At 37.5% G+C, this 17651-nt stretch overlaps 1 protein-coding gene across 1 annotated transcript in view; it reads left to right on the top strand.

Annotated features, from left to right (window-relative positions):
* The first annotated feature begins 122 nt into the window (after positions 1–122).
* Positions 123–17651, top strand: part of SCFD1 (sec1 family domain containing 1) — a 45343-nt gene continuing 27814 nt past the window's right edge. Inside the window, exons 1-11 of the mRNA XM_083837143.1 lie at positions 123–282; positions 3440–3510; positions 4296–4384; positions 5317–5407; positions 6026–6148; positions 7366–7453; positions 9795–9884; positions 11068–11123; positions 12016–12101; positions 13914–14013; positions 17319–17458. Of these exons, the coding sequence (XP_083693269.1) occupies positions 252–282; positions 3440–3510; positions 4296–4384; positions 5317–5407; positions 6026–6148; positions 7366–7453; positions 9795–9884; positions 11068–11123; positions 12016–12101; positions 13914–14013; positions 17319–17458 (965 nt within the window). The 5' untranslated portion in view covers positions 123–251. The remainder of the gene's footprint in view (positions 283–3439; positions 3511–4295; positions 4385–5316; positions 5408–6025; positions 6149–7365; positions 7454–9794; positions 9885–11067; positions 11124–12015; positions 12102–13913; positions 14014–17318; positions 17459–17651) is intronic.

The raw sequence follows: 17651 nt of genomic DNA, 5'->3' as shown, positions 1-17651 counted from the left end.
TTTGCGCCACTTTGTTTCTCAGGCAGCCTTTCAGCTGCTCCTCATCCACGCACGGTGTGAGTAAAAACTCACAGCACCTGCAGCCTCTTGCTCCTAAAGCCCGGGCTGCGGGCGGGGTGCCTGAGGTACCGCCGCCTGCCCTCGGCACGGGCCTGGTGCGGCCTGGCCCCGCCCGGCGGCCCCGCCACGTCGCCCGGCTGCTGCGTGCGCGGCCCTGGGCGGGGCGCGGCGCCCGGCTGGCGGGGAGGAAGATGGCGGCCGGTATCCGGGAGAAGCAGACAGGTGAGCGGCTCCCCGCGGCTCCCCGCGGCTCCGGGCCTCGGCGCCGGCCTGCCCATGGCGAGGAGGGGAGCTGGGGCGGCCTCGAGCCGTAGCCGGGGCTCCTCCGGCGTCCTCCTTTCCCTGGCGGGTCCCCGGGGCGGGATGGAGGCTTCTCGGCTCCGCCGACCCGGCTCTCCCGTGGGCCTCCTCCCTCCTCGCCCTCCGGAGGAGCGGGGCACCGGGAGCCGGGCGCCCGGCCGGAGGCAGCGGCAGGCCGGCGGGGAGCCCGGGGCCCCGGGACGCGGCCGCAGCCGCAGGTGTCGGCGCGGTGTGGCAGTGCCCCGCGGAGGGGCTCGCTGGGCGCGGGGGGAGCTGCGGCCGGGAGCGGGGTCGTGCCACCCGTGTGGCGGCTGCCCGTCTGGCTGGGACAGATCCACGGGAAACGGCCCCTAAAGCCGCAGAAATGAAACTTCAGCTGCCGTGGTCCTGTTCGTACGGGGGCCTTGGGGCGCGCATTGACCCTCAGCAAGTTGAGAATATGAGACTAACAGCTCCAGCTAGTCGTGCAGGAGGTTTGCTCTGTGTGGGTAAAAGGGTTGGTTACTCTGTCCCTCCTTGCACGTTACGGTGAGTTTATAATTGACGCTTTCGCCTCTCTCTCGATGCTGCGTTGTGGAGCACTGAGCCATCTGTTTGAACATATTTCTAAAACATGAAACATGGCACCTCTGTATTCATGTTTACTTGCTGAGCTTGCAGGAGTTTTTGTTGGTAGTTTGAGCTATGGTCTTGTTATCTTCTGGACAACTGACCTATCCTTCTGGTGGCATAGAGGATGCTGGGTGCATTTATTTAACATGGAATATCTGAAATCAAATGCCTAAAAATTCCAACCTGTGTCTATGACCTTAAGCGTATACTAGTGTGTTTCTATCTTTTCTGTACTATAATAGTACTTTCTGTAATCTCGTTCCTGTGACCACTTACCGTTGATGGTGCTATTTGATGTTCCTTTACAATACTTTCCTTCTTTTATGTACCTTTCTCATAAAGCCCAGTGTCTTTGACCATTTATCCTGTGCAACTGTACTCTTTTCTTTCGTGCCTCACCTTGTTACTTGATTATTTCAGTCAGTGTTTATACCCACGTTGTCTTCTGTTGGGGTGGTTACACGCAAGGAGGTAGATCGAACAACTAAAAGGTGTTCACCCAGATGAAAAGATTTCCATCATTTGGTTCTTGTACTACCTCGTGAGTGCACCATCTGTTGTGCTTTGGTCTGACCTGTAACCTGTCGAAGTGTGTCATAGTGCAGCACAGTAAAAACCTGCTCCTTGCCCTAGAGAGTAGTCGGCCTAAACATAAAGGAAATGCCAAATACAGAAAAGAAACCTAGAGACTTGCTGGATGTTTGTTATGATTGTCACGGCACATCAGTAGTCTGTCTTCTTTTGTAGAGAGCTGATGCCAAGTTTTAATTTAAATGGCAAATTCTACAGGGAAGTTGGTTCAAATCCAGTTGTGCCAAAATGCGTAACTGTATGCAGAATTGCTCATACAGCTTAGATATAGGAGATGTCACTGGCAGCGAGGGAGTGAAGGTTTCAGGAACAGTCTGTAAGCAGCTTCTAGGATTGCTCAATGGTTTAAAAAAGCAGGCATTAAGCGACATGGAAGGCTTGATTCCAGGGAGACCCAGCACTCCTGCTAGCTAGCTCAGTGGACAGGAGCTGACCATGAGCCCTCAGCGTGCCCTGCGCAGCAGCACCCTGGGGTAGCGTGCTCCTATTCGCAGGAGCACAGCCAGATCGAGGGGAATGGTTAGCCCCCCTACTCAGCCCCCGGAGACCTCATCTGGATACTGTACCTAATCTGTTGCTCACCAGTACAGGAGAGGTGTTCAGCAAAGGACTACCAATGTGGGCAGGCACTGGAGCGCTTACCTTGTGAAGAGAGGCTGCGGGACGGGGGCTCGTTCTGCCTGCAGAAAAGGTGGCTTCCACAGGGACCAAGGGCAGCCTCTTAGCGCCTGGTGAGGGTGCTGAGAAGGTGGAGCTGGGCTCCTTGCAGCAGGGCATGGCAGGAGGGTGAGCGACAGCAGGCACGAATTGAAACAAGAGGTGTCCAAACTGGGTATAAGGAAGCTTTCCTACCACAAGTCGAACACTGCCACAGGTTGCACAGAGTGGTTGTGGCACCTCCATGCTTGGAGGTTTCAAGACCTAACTGGAGGACACCCTGAGCAGCCTGGGGTGGCCTCGCAGCTGACCCTGCTAGAGGAGGAGGCTGGACTGCAGACTTGGGTACTCTCACAAGCTCCATACGAGTTAGAAGTTAACCATTTTTACTGCTCCTCATTTAGGAGCAAAGTTGTGTATATTGCCCTGTTTTCTTAAAGTTTTTCCTCTTTGCAAAGGGTTATGATGATTTTGTTTATGAATTGGAGAGAATAGCCTCTAACTTTTGTTTAAGCAATTAGTATTTTACTTCTAGTCAAAGATGGGACAACAGCACACAGTATATTGTTTAATCAGATAAATGAGGAAGTGCTTCTTAGATTATTTATAAATTAGAGGTCGGTGAAGAAATTTGCTTTGTTTTGTGTGTTGAATGGGAAGTTAAAGGGAAACACATTACTTTTTCAAGGAGTTCCTATTGCAAATTGGGGTTACTTTTGTACCCCTTCATGAAGCAATTTCTTGTGAGTGGCCAAAACATTCTTAAAATGTTCAAAACTCCATGTCAGTTTTAGTCAGGCAAAAAGGTGTTTATGGCTTGTGTATATGGTGTTGTTCTGGCTGAATAGGAAAAAACAGAATGGGACTAAAGCAAACTGGCTCCTACTATACAAAATGCACCCTTCATAAAGATACTGAAACTATTTTAAAGGCAAAATGTGATAGAATATAGCCCGTATAGTTAAGGAAAGAGATTCTTCCTTCGTGTTTTTAGACTTGCTTCTTTTCTTTTTTCATTGTCTACTAGAGCCCATAAATTCTAATTGACGTGTAATATGTCTGTCAAAAGGTACACAAAACCAATGTAAATATGACTTGCTGCACTTACATTTTATGTTTTTCCTCACAAATTAAACATATTATAAAAGTCTGCTAATGTGTTCAATGTCTGTTCTTGAAATGTAAAGAGAGTTGAGCATTATTCTACTTTATTTTCCAGTGGCTTTGAAACGTATGCTGAACTTCAATGTTCCTCCTGTTAAAAACAGCACAGGAGAGCCAGTATGGAAGGTAAGGGCTATTTGAACTGGAATGGGAGAATTCTATATACAGAATATACTCAAGTAAATTCTGTATTATACAGAATATTTTTCCTGTGTGTTTTGAATACAGAATTAAATATCAGAGTTGTTGAGAAAAATACATGTTTCATATATTGGCTGATTAAACGCCCGATGACTAATTCATTCTTTAGGAAATATATTAATGAGCAACTAAGGAGGACATTTTTGAAATATACTTATGTCTCACATTGGCAGAAACATACATGATACCTTACAAGTAAACTCACGAAGTCAGAAAGAAGTCCATGGAAAAGGAGGAACTATTGGTAGTGTTAAGTTTAGGACAAGCTGAGCTCAAGGTATTTTCGTTACCTTTAAAAAGTAAAGTTGTCACATGAAAATTTTTTGCTACTGGAAAGCATATATTCTGCTTCTTCATCTATTCTGTTGTCTTTTTTCTTTAATTCTTTTTTTTTTCCCTGTGCTTCTCCCATTTTTTCCACCTATATGTGGTCAGAGAAATTCTGTATTCACGATAACAAATTTCTGACAGCAGGTACCTATTTGACTGACATTTTTCAGAAGGAAGTGATGAATTTTTGCCAGTTTATCATTGAGTTTCTTTGTTTGTTTTTTTTTTTGATCTTTGTAAGCACAAATGGAAGTCCATGATGAATTAATGATTATAAATTGGTAAATTAACACTTTTAAGGTTAGGACAGTAGTTCCTTAAGCCTGAATTCCTGTATCCACTGTTTACCTCTTCGTAAAAAGTTTGTGTGTCTATTTCAGGTTCTCATCTATGACAGATTTGGCCAAGATATAATCTCACCTTTGCTGTCAGTGAAAGAGCTGAGAGATATGGGGATCACTCTGCATCTGTAAGTATTTATTTTATTTTTTTTAGTAATTTTACAAAATATTCCCCTGAAATCATGAACAAAACACTGAAAATCATTCAATGAATAACTATTAAAATAAATATTATTCACTGTTAGCAAGGTTTCCTACTGCGTAGATGAGGCCCCTGTTCAAAAAAAATCCAGTAAGGACTTTTGAGCATGTCTGTACAGATCCCTCTCTTGTATATTTTTAAATTTTTTTGGTACAGACTGCTACATGGGACTGTGCATGATCTCCGCTTGTCTTTTTATACATAGACTTTAATTGTCTCATCTATGCTAAGAAATTTAAAGTATTATTTTAAGAGATTTCCCATTTTTCTCCATATTACATTTAGTTAGTTCATTGGCGTTCTTTAGCTGTGGTAAAAGTCATGGAGAAAATTTGAACATGAGTTTATTTCTTTCAAAAGTTTATTAACTTCTGCTAAGTGAAGGCTAGAAATCAAAACACAGTTGAAGGTGTTGACTTAGCAGCAGAAATGTTAGAGAAACATGTAAGCACCTTGCCTTTCTCTGTTTTAGTTAGCAGGAAAGGCAAGTGTAATAGTACGAGTTACACAAGTGTTCTGTTATCATGTCAAGTAATAATTGGTGTATGAACGTTGTGATGCAGTTTTTTTTTGTTTTTTTTTTAACCTTCCCCTGAATGGAATAATATATTGTGAAGCCTTTTCTCAAGCTTTGAATAAACTTCAGAGACTTCTATTAACACTATGAGCTACCAAAAATTACAGAAGTGTGATTTTTCCTATTTTTTCCTGTTTTTTTCTTTCTAAAATCTGAGTAAATATAAGGATAAATTCTGAAAAATTAGACTGTCTTTTATAAATTTTAAAGAAGTTATTTTTATATACTTTATATACATCAGAAGAGGAACACACTAGAGATGTTATTTTTCTTCTTTTCAGGCTTTTGCATTCAGATCGGGATCCTATTCCAGATGTTCCAGCTATTTACTTTGTAATGCCGACAGAGGAAAATATCGACAGAATGTGCCAGGTAACTTGCATGCTAAATGTTTAAAACAGGTGGATGCAACAGGCTCTCTGTGAAAAAAACTTGCACTGATGGAAGTGTGACTGTTCTGTATCTAGTTCTGTGTGTGTCTCAACACTTCTGCTTACATTTTATGGATATTAGCACATCATTGTCATAAAAATACTGCCCAAAATTTTTACATGCAAAACTTCTGTTTCCCAGAAAGTAGAAGTGTAAGTATGTCTTCTGAGTTTTGGGAGTGAAAACGCCTGAGGCAGTGGGCAGAGACTGAAGTATAGACAGTTCCGTTTAATTGTTTAAAAAAAAAAAAAAATCTGTAATGAGGGTGGTTGAACACTGGAACAGATTGCCCAGAGGGTTTGTAAAGTCTCCATCATTAGAAATATTCAAAATGACCGGACCCAATCCTGAACCACCTCATCTCTTTGACTCTACTTTGAGTAGGGGGGCTGGACTATGCAATCTGTATGAACAGATAGCCAAGTACTTCAAAAAATTTCATTTGACTATAGATAATTGGATCATCACATAGTAAATGTTTGTGTATTTTTTTAATAATTAAGGCTTGTATTAGTACTTAATCGGGGAAAAAAAGGTTGTGGCTTTGCTTTCTTTTAGGATCTTCGAAACCAGCTTTATGAATCTTATTATTTGAACTTTATTTCTGCCATTTCAAGAAGTAAACTGGAAGATATTGCCAATGCTGCCATAGGTGCTAATGCTGTAACTCAAGTGGCTAAGGTAAGAAAATCCTCCGGTCTCTAATGTTAAATGTACTACCATTACACGTACTACAGCAGTCTTACGTGACCACATCTGTGCCATGCAGTTTTTCTGACTGAACTGTGAACAAAATAAATGTTCAGCTAGGTTCAGTGATGGGCATGGATTTACTGGGGGGAAAAAGGGTATCTGCAGTCATCTCATTAATCCAGCTTGGTATTATATACTTCATCTTAGTCAAAAGTCCAAGTGCTGCAAGTTCTTTGTACTGAATGATAAGAGTGGAAGTACAGTGGCTTCAGAGTATTCCTGATCTCATTAACTCATTGAGTGCGTCTCATGCATGGAGTGGGGCTTTTTAGCTACTAACTACATGAAAAGTGCAGAATGAGTGCAGTTGTTATTTTAAATACACAGAGTACTACAGAGCTGGATATTCCATACATGCACAGTGTTATTCATTACATTCCTATACCTTTATAATTTAAAGGCTGGTGGCTGGCTTGTATTCCCTTGTTGAATGTCTGTACCAAAATCTGCATGTTATAAACTAATGATTTTCATATATAATTAACTACATTCACTTGTTCTCACTCCTCTTGTGGAGTACTGCTGGCATGAAATAAAGAAAGAAACCATTGTGAAATGAAATGAAAACTACTAGTATTGTTTAAGCTTTAGGTCTTCAGCGGCGTAAGTTGTAGCACTGTGCACTGACTTTCGTAAAGCTGTTTTCCCCCTGTTCTCAGTTTATGCTATAGGAAGGTTTAATCTTTTTTTTTCTGAATGTACAAGTATTTTAAAGAAAGAAATAGAATTTGTGAGCTATTATCTCCTAATGCGTAGCTATTGCCCTCTTTCATCTCTTCTGGGTGAGAGCTCATTGCTGTCTATATTGTAGTTCTTCATAAAGAAAATAAACCTGTAATATTATAACATCATCCAACACTTGTTTTTTTTTTTTTTATTTCAGTGATGGTTTGCTACTAACAATTTGTCCAAAGAAATACTTGAAGTTTGACTGCTTTCTTTTAGCACTCCTCAGGCACTCTCATATCCTGCTATCACTGGGTCCTTATGCAGGCTTTTATAACTCATACATTGTATCTTACATTTGTTTCTTTTCGTATGTAGTTCTGTAACATTCACATTCAAAAACATGTAGCAATAAATCACAAATAGGTATTTTTATACCTTACTCTGAATTGTCCTGACCATTGTTCCTTGATTTCTAGGTGTTCGATCAGTATCTCAATTTTATTACTTTAGAAGATGATATGTTTGTATTGTGTAACCAAAACAAAGAGCTTGTTTCATATCGTGGTAAGTAAAATTTGTTCATGTAAAAATTCTAATGAGATGTGTAAAGTTAAAACTTAATTTTGAAGTTACAGTTAACATCTGGCAATGATTTCCTTTTGCTTTGATCTGCTCAGACTTCAGGATGATCTGTTAGACATATCATTTAAAGTCATGAAGGAGTCAGTTCTTAGACCTTAATTTCAGCATCTTCACTACACAGCTGTTTAATATTGAAAAATAATTATTTTCTCTTAAATAACAAATTTAGGAAAGCGAAACTGCAGCATAGATATAGATACTAGGAGTTCTTATGCATAGGGTAATACAGGAAAAGATTGTTGTTATGAACATGTTATGACACTGTGGGTGGCTGTTGTGTTTAGGCACCACTATTTAGTCATGATTCTTTACACAGTTCTTAATTAAATGTTTTGGCTTTGTGTGAATGGGCTGGAAAGTTTCTGTCGGTAATGCAAAGCAAGAAAGATTAATTGATCGAGTTTTGTGTATCGTCTGGACAGTGACCAGTCAATACCCACTTTTCTTAGTCAAGACATGAAAAAATGCATGCAAATATGGCATTTTCATTATTGGGAGGCCTTAGGATAAAGAAATAATATAAGTTTAACTCATCTTTGGGCAAGAGGACAGAGTAGTTAATCCCTCGGACTTCCTCTGCTTCTATTTTTCTATAACTGTGTAGAAGGAAGAGTAAATGGCTAATATTGGTAGGAAGTAGATGTACCTGGCATCCTGTGTGATGCTATTTGAAGGCTTTTGTACTAAATTTCTATCTATTTTGTAAAACGACAAGAAAATGCAGGAACCTTGCATTAACCTTACTTTTCTGCGATAGAATAGTTCCAACTGAACTTGTAATGGAGGAGAGAGAGGAATATATTGAAAATGTAACAGAACTTTTTGCTGAAACATTATTCATGTTTTTGAGTTTTGTTTTGTTTCCAAAAATTGGCCTAAGGAGCAGTTTTGTACAACAACGTGCATGTTGTGCAAAACTGGAAGGTACTGACAGATTGCAGATTACTGGAACATCATAAATGAGTGCCTCAAACATAACAATAAGGAGACATTTATATTTTAAAATTAGGAAAGGCAAGGCAGTAAAAAATAAGATTTCCTCCCTGTAAACTGGGAGACCATTAGTTGAAGGTAACTGCAGAATGATAACCACAGTTAATGTCAAAGCTTTGAGGTTACACAAAAATATGGATATTGGGAACAGTCTGCATTTCTTGGTGCTGATATTCCAGAAACTTTAATGTAGAATGGAGAAAGATGCTTAGGGGAAGTGCTTCTGTTCCTGCTGTCACCCTGGTAGCCTAGTAGAATGTTTGACTTCTTGGGTATAGCTGCTGATTAAAAACTGCTAATATAGCCCATCTTTTTCAAGTTCTCAGAGGACAAAAACTAGGGGAAAAAAAAAAACCTTTAATAAACCTCCCATCTAAAATTTGTGTGACCAGTTATAATCGTTCTCTAACATTAATGTTCAGAGCATTGGAGAGCCTGTTTGAAGAAAGAGTATAAGACAAGTAATTATTTGAGATATTTCCTAAATTCAACTAAAACAAAGGAGGAGGGCATTTGTGGCATGAGTCCTGAGGTAGTGCTTGACTTGAGACCTGTGATAACGTTAGGTTTGATGTTTCATTTTGGCTACTGTGTTCTTGTCAGTATTAATTATTTGATAGAAATGTTGCTAAGCATTTCTTGGTTTTACCTGAATATGGGAGGGAAATCTTTTTGTTTATAGTGTGAAATGTTTTGGAACTTGGGCATTATCCTTAATCTGGAGATGTAAGGTAAATTTATCTATTAAGTAAAAAAAAAAAAAAAAAAGGGGGGGGTGTCCATTATAGGAGGTTCTGTAAGGTTTAGAATCTTTAAATATAGATAAGAGAATTATGGTATGCAGTTAAAATTAAACAGGTAATTCTTGAGGATTTTACATTTGACAAGTGGTTTCCAAGTGGATGGCCATTCCTGTTACATATTGTATGCTTTTTTTAGGAGAGATTTTTAGTAATACAATAATTATGAAATCCAGAAGTTAGAGTATGCATTGTTAGAGATAACGGGGAAAGTTTGTGTAGAGTTTGACCTTATAGTGAGCAATAGTTAATTTTTCACAATTTTTTTAACTTAAAAAAAAAAAAGAGGGAAAAAAGGGGAGGAAAAAGTAATGCAGGTGCTAAGAGGGATATTTAATAATTTGATATCTTCAGCAGCAAAAGCTGTTGGCAGTTAGCAGCCATTAGGTAAGAAGAGGATCACTTTATTGGTGTTAATGTCGCGTGAACTTCTTTAACCCCGATTTTAACTGTTTTCCACACCGTTTTAGCCATTAACAGACCAGATATAACAGACACCGAAATGGAAACGATAATGGACACTATTGTTGATAGTCTCTTCTGTTTTTTTGTTACGCTTGGTAAGTTTTCAAATTCTAGCATATTTTCAATCTGTGTTCCTTTTAGAAGAGACCCATATTCAGTGAGGTAGCTAGAAGTTTAGAGATTTCTTATAGCCAAGTTAAGGCAGAAGTAGACATGTGACAGAAGTCTTAATAATTTGCTGAGAGCTTTAGTGGTCTTGCTAAAATTATTGCTCTGCATCAGTGCAAAAGAAAATAAAGGCTGTCCCACATGGGAGGTGATACATTTAGTCTTCAGTATCAGTGGGTGAGGAATACTGAAATGCAAGGTTTTGGTTTTGTTGTTTTTACAAAATTGTAGTTTGCACTGTAGGTCAGCAGTGCTAGGAGTTTGGATTTGCAGCTAAAAAAAAAAAAAGGAAAAAAACATCACACAAACCCTGCAAGGATCTAACTAAAATAATTCCTAGAGTAGGAAGATATATTAAATTTACTTACATTATTGTGAATTTTATTGTTGCTTAGTTCATACGTTTTTCATAGTGGCAACATCTAATGTAAGTTCTCACTGAGGTCAGTGAATCTGAGATGATATTCCTTCAAGAGAGTTTGGTGTCTCTGTGGGGCAGTCTGTTCAAGACAGGTTCCCTTGAACCAACTGAGTTCTTCCAACTGTTAACATGATACAAATTAAGGCCCTTTTACACAGACACTTAAACTCACGGTATTTGAATTTTCATATTTATATAGATCAGTGGGATACATTAGCTAAAGATTTTGAAACCTGAAATCCAGTGTAAAATATGCTTTTGAAAATAACATTCCCCTGCAGTGAGATGTAACCGATATATCATTTTGTGTTTGTTGTTGTGGTATTACTTATTATTATTGTTTTCAAGTGACTTCTGATCTTTTGAAACTAAGTTTTAATGCTTCTGTATGAGAGTTTATTTGACCAATTCTCAGTATGTTAGCTGTTGTTCTAGAGTATACTATATTGCTCATAAATTCATGCATGAGGTATTCACTTACTTTTGTAAAACTCCATGTAATATATTTCTATGTAGTATTTTTGGTTTCACAAGTAAAGACTGAAAAAGAAAAACATAATATAGAATTGGTATTGTCCACTTGAAAATTTTCATTTCAAAATGTTACTAAAAATTTGTTTTATGAAAAGTACACTAACTTATAATCTTAAAATTATAATGCAAGTGGAAGTCAATATATCTTTTATTAGGAGCTATTCCTATAATCAGATGCTCAAGAGGAACTGCAGCTGAAATGGTGGCAGTGGTAAGAAATGATTTTCTGAGAAAATAGTTATAAAACTTTGCTAACAATCTGTTTGCTTTTCTCAATACCACATAGAGATCTAGTAGCATCGCATCTTCTTCGTTCTGAAGGAAGTAAAACTGGAAATAGATATACCAGTTTTTCTTTCTTGTTTTAGTACCATGGAACTCATCTGTAGAAATTGTAAAATTATGCAATCAGCTGTTAAGAAACTTAAATCAGAATGATTTTTTTCTATATGTCTAAGTAAGAAATTTTTATCTATCTTACTGAGAAACTCCAGAGTTACAAGACATTTTTACTGTGTCAAAGTAAATTTGATCATCAAATAGGAAGGAAATTGCCAAATTAAATCACAATTTAAAATTACTACAGCGCTGTCTTCGCTAGGGATCATCACTGTGCTTCATTTCTTCCATCTTCCTCACGTCTTTCTTCATTAGTGAAGCCTTAATGTTGATAAAACGTAAGCATTTAGTCTGCATGCATTCATACTGGGGGTAGTCGCAATTTTATGAAACGCTTACTGTGGCAGTGTCTGACAGTCCAATTTTCTGCTTCTACTTTGGTTCCCTGTTGGTGCCTCCTGATGGCATTTTTTTGTTCACGTGTTCAGGGAAAGAGTGGTAATTGTCTGAGAAGGATATTAGTGGACATAAAGTATTATCTTCTGTGCAGTCCTAAATCTAGATATCAATGCAGGAGGGAGAAAAAAGAAGGAAAAGATTTCTTGGGGGCCAGGTCTACTGTGCAGTTGACCTAGACTTCCTGCAGCTAAGACACTTGTAAACTACAAAACCAGCACAATCTTAAAATGTTGATCAGATAAAGAAGTTTAGAAGCCGTTGGTTTGTTAAAAGCTGTTTTGTGGTGTTTTTTTTTTTCCCCACAGAAATTAGATAAGAAGCTCAGAGAGAATCTAAGAGATGCCAGAAACAGTCTTTTTACAGGTGATACACTTGGAGCTGGCCAGTTCAGGTATGGTGTTAGTAATAACTATGCATTTTTATTTTTCATATTGAAGTTGTCAGAAAGATCTCATTAGGATAAGTCACCACTGTATGGTGAAAACTGTTTACAAGGATTAGATTCAAATTCTGTATTAACAGAATTAGCTGTACTTCTAAGATTATGTATCTCTTCTTAGTATAATTGGGTTGGAAACTTGTGATGAAAAAATGTACAGTCCTGAGACAGTGAATCAAAAATCATTTAATGAAGCAGACAATTTTGTTCACACTCTAAACCTAGCCCCTGCTATTATACTCAGTTTACAGGACCCGGATGTGCAGCTGCATGTCTGAACATACCTGTTATCAATCTTTAGTCCATTAAAAAGGAGGAAATACCAAATTTCTCACTTATGAGCAGTTATAAGTTGTTGTCATGTCAAAAGCAAATGTTTTTCAGCTGATCTCTGTATCTACCTGAGGAGGACTGCATAAGGACTGACAGCTGGATAATTAGACAATTAAGAATGGTCATCAGCATTCAAATCATATGAGGGAAGACAGGGCTGGGAAAAGACATTGCAGGTGCTTGCATGCATCTGAAATGTGTTCTCAGTCGCCTGCCCTACATCTCTTTGCTGACAGATAGTTGAATACTTAACAGGCTGCCTTAGGAAGGTATATTATGGTAGTTTTCACTGCACATGAAAAGGTAAGGAGATCTATTGGGAAGACTGTAGCTGAAGGCAATGGTTATGATCTCCTAACTGGATATAAAACAGTCATTATGTATTTTTATCTCATTCAAAGCAGAACTTTGGTAAAAGACACAAAAACTTAATGTGGCAAAATAAAATGAGGTTGAAAACCATGAGGAGAGAGAATAGCTGTGAAATACTGGTTCCCTCATTTTCATGGGAACTGAATTGTAAGCACTTCCTTCAGAAGGATGGCTTGTTTTTTTGATAGGATAGCATTATTACCCTCAGAAGATCAAGATACAAAGCAAAGGAAGTACCTTTACAGTTAAATGTCTTCAGATCTCAAGTTTGCTTTTCAGAATGAGGTAACTAAGGCTCTTGAGATTATATATCTACATGAAAATACTTTATTGCAAGGAAATCCAGAGCATGGAATTAACATGCTTTTACTCTGTTCAAATACACTGTAATTTAGCTGTCACATTTATTGTAGGATTAATGTGCTTTAGGGAAATGGATACACCAATGGTCTGTAAATTCACAGCCTTCTATCTTCACTATAATTTTTTCATGTAGCTATAAGCCCAGATATTTAGGCATGTCTGGATTTTTTTCTACATAAAGTTGAGTATTGATGCAGTTACCATAATGCATCTCATGAGTTCATAATCTTTTCTTTATGGACTTTAATACAAGCAAAGAGGAAAAATGAAATGGAAAACCGTTGAGAGAGGGATTTTGTATTTGAGGTATGTAATGAGGATTAAGGTCAAATATGACCCACTCAAGCACATTTAACACTTGTTTAGAACTCAGATGTGTATCCAAACAAAAAGGTATTAGTTAATGCCTAAGGCTAGTTACTGGTTGGTGTTTTGACTTCTGCTTAAAATTATGCATATTGATCTCACTTAGTACAAAATTAAATAAGCTTTTTATCATTAATAAGACAGTGATTCATGGAATTTCTGGCACTGAACAACTCCAGATGCTTTGGGAGAAGGATGGAGGGACTCTGCAGTAGAGAATTTGGCTTTTAACTTAAGATACAATGTAGAAGGTGGCTGATTGCACTCAGGATGTTACTGGCATGTTCTGAACATGTTTAAAGAAGTACTAATGCAGTGTCATCTTTTCAGCTTCCAAAGGCCCCTATTAGTCCTTGTTGACAGAAACATAGATTTAGCAACTCCTCTACATCATACTTGGACATATCAAGCTTTAGTGCATGATGTTCTGGTAAGAATAAATCTGATTTTGTTATCAAAATACTTTTTCACTCAGCTTGTTATTAAATTTAGTACCAAATTTTCTCTAATTCCAAAATCTGTTTTGTGTGTTTTATTTGAAAGTTGTTTAGTTAAAAACAACTTGGAAGATTTTTTGAGAAAGTTTATGTAGGAATAACTTCTAAAATTGTTATAAAGTTGAAAGTTTGATATTATCAAAAGATGGGTAATTCAGCAATTCAGATTATTCTGAATAATTCAGATGATGCTCGAGTAGTTCATGATCTTTTATGTTAACTCAGAATTCCATAAATTCAGTTTCATTTTGAATAATGCTTATAAAGAATTTTAAAACTGATTTTAGTATTACTTTGTATTTCAAAAATATCTGTGTGGTTTTCTCCACAAGATGGTGTAGATGCTCAGCATAGAGATGCCAAGTGATATGACCATACTGTGAAGAATCTAAAATAGATTATTTTTTTTCAAATGAAGATAGCCCCAAACCCTTCCATTTCCTTGAGTTTGTTATAAAACCACTAGCAGAAATTTACTTGAATGAAAGCAAATACTATTTACCTACTTGCTATTTGTGCATTTCATACCTAGTTACAGTGTAATTAATACAAGATATTAGTAAGAATAATTACTATCTGGATGCTTTTTATATACTCTAGAGTTAGTCGTGCAAATCATTTCAAAGTGTAGCTTTGAGAAATATTTTGGTTTATTATTGAGGCTGTTAGAGGAAGATGTCAGATACACGTGCACCTGTGTTAATATAATTATGTGTTTGTAGTTGGTTGTGAACTAGTCATATGTACAGTGTTGTCTAGAAACTTGTATTGTTGCAATGAAGATTTTTTTTTAGCAGAAATCGGATGGTTTATGACACTTTTAAATTCTATTTTATGTAACTCATTCATTGTGAACAGTCCTTTCCTCTTAACCTAAAAGATGTTTTTTACAAATAAACATCTTTTGGCCTGTTTTCTTTAGGAAAGGCCTATATGAGAAAAGTGTGGTTTGCACTGTTTTTTCCAATAACTGTTGAACTGTCTGGAGACTGGCAAATAGAAATACTGCATTTCTACAGTTTTCTTCTGGAAATCAGTGAAAGCGTAGAGAATGGAGACCCAAACTAGAATTTTACAGGTGTAGATGCTATTGCATAAAGTCAACTCTTACTGTCAACACTTGTTTGTTGCCTGTGAGCCATTTAATAAGCAAATGCTTGCTGACTAGCTAGTAAATACACGCCATGCTCTACCTACTTGCCTTTTCCTCACCTGCTACATAAAGTATCATTGGGTAGCCTCAGGCATGTGTTGGGATAAGACTTTGGTACATCAAGATACAAAGGGATCCAAGATGTAGCGGAAACTAGGGATAACTACTGCTGCAAATATGGAGAGGTATTGGAAGAACACTAGGAGAATGATCTGAGGATTGTTGGAAACTTACCTGTACTGCATCAGGCTTTAGTAGTTTCCCTAAAACAACTTGTTAAATTTTGCATATTGCTTCTTGTTTTTGACTGAGCTGATAGGATTACGAATTTGTATAATAAAATTGTAACCAAGTGGCCTGTGATTCCATGACAAGGGCAAAAGTTTAATTTAAAAACCAGTCAAGTTATTCACCTTAAAGGCAAGCGTGCCAAGTTCTTTGCAGACTGAGCATAATATTTCATGAAGTAACCACAATAGACTTTCAAAAGGCCATAAATTGTAATTGAAAATGGTGATAATTACATAAAATGTACTTCCAGATAAATTGTTTTACATTTAATCTCTCAGTTAAGATAACCATGGAATTCTGTGGAGTGTTGAACTAAATACTAACCAAGCCACAAAATGGCGTGCTGTGTCATTTGAAATGGTAATGATGGTGTTTCTACACGTACACAGACTTGTATGCAGAGATCCCCATTTTCAACTAAAATACCCCTCGGGAGTGGTTACGGAAAAGTGGGAGGCACAGATAGAAGGCCTTTTAAAGACAAAATGTGGAGGTCGAAGGAGGGGACTGGAATCAATCATTTTGGTAAAACCTGTCACTGCCAGAACTAACTGGGAAACTCAGGTCACTGGTGAGCTAAATTGAGCCAAAACATAGATCTCACTATGTGGTGGAACAAATATACATTAAAAATACCCTATTTTTAACTGAAACTTTAAGCATGCTGTGTGTAAGATGAGGTTTCTACCCATTGACTGCATGTGCTTCCTTTGAGTAGCTACTTGGTTTTGCTTATGTATTGGCATGGGTGTTTTAAAATGAAATACTAAAAGTGTGAACTTTGTCAAGTGATAACTAGAGACATTTTAAAATTGTTTTTATTTGAAAATTTCACTTAATATGATCTACTGTAATGAACATAATAAAATGGAGTTTTATTTCTGGAAAAAAACGTATAAAAGATTTTTGACAGTTTCTGTAGTCAACAATATAACTCCTTTTATTGTTACTTGCCAAGCAAAGATCACCTCTGAAATCTTAAACATTCTTCAAAAGGGTTAGAGTAAAGTCAGCAATAGGATGCTTGCTAACCTCTGTGTCGAAAACCAGAGGGGTTATACTGTCCCTGGCTAAAGTAATGGGGGAAAGGAACAAAAGGCTACAGGAAGCGGTGTGGTGACACAGCAAGTGAGCGTAACTGTCATCTAGCTAAAAGACATAATTTCTAGGTTTGTATATCTGTGGAAGAAGAAAAGCTATATGGAGAAATAGCAGCTTTGTTGCAATCTGTTGTTTTGTCATACACTATTTCACTAGTGTTTAAAAAACAGTGAAAGATCCGTGAAGGTTTATCTAAGTAGTCTTCATGGTAAACATTCCCGTTGCTGATGTCATGAGCTTCTTTGCAATTTTGATATATTTGCTGTAGTTGTGTAAGTGAAATTCAGCCTTAGAAACTTCTTGTTGTATGGAACACAGAAACTTTCACTGCTTTAAAGTTTTGGTCTGAGCATTTAGAGTGTTCAGCTATTGCTAAATAATTTATGTTCTATACAGAAAACAGTATGCCTCTCGGTTCAGTTTAAGAAGGTTGCTTGCAAGACAAAACAGATGTCTTTGCTTGACATTTGTTGCTTTGTTTGATGGCGTTTCAGTAAGTGCAAGTAATTTTTGAGTTCTTATATTGCTATTGTTATTATCTAGTTAATTATTTGTTTACCATCCTCTTACAAAATGTTAATAAATAGTTGTTACTATTTTTTCTAGAAAATATTCTGGAAGATAATTGTGTATAAAAGATTTAATGATTAAAAACTATCAAATAGTTACATATGATTCCTTCTTTTATTTTAGGATTTCCATTTGAATAGAGTGAACTTGGAAGAATCAACAGGAACAGAAAGTATTCCAGCAGGTGCTAGACCTAAGAAAAAAAATAAGAAATCCTATGATTTAACTGCATCTGATAAATTTTGGCAGAAGCACAAGGGCAGGTAAGCTTTATAGGTACAAAGGTTATATTGATTTAGACAGTTTGTGTGGTAGAACTTCCTTGGGTTTGTTTGGCCACAAGGGCATATTGATTATATCACAGCACTGCAGATTAGGCTCAGGAATCCGAGTACGTGCCTGGAGAAGTTTTCTGTGGTCTTATCATGTTAGTATGGTGGGTTTTGTTTGTTTAAT

Source organism: Anser anser (assembly GCF_964211835.1).
Source record: "Anser anser genome assembly, chromosome: 5".
NCBI classification, from domain to species: Eukaryota; Metazoa; Chordata; class Aves; order Anseriformes; family Anatidae; genus Anser; species Anser anser.
Note: the sequence above shows the minus strand (reverse complement) of the source record. Positions and strands in the feature narration are given on the sequence as shown.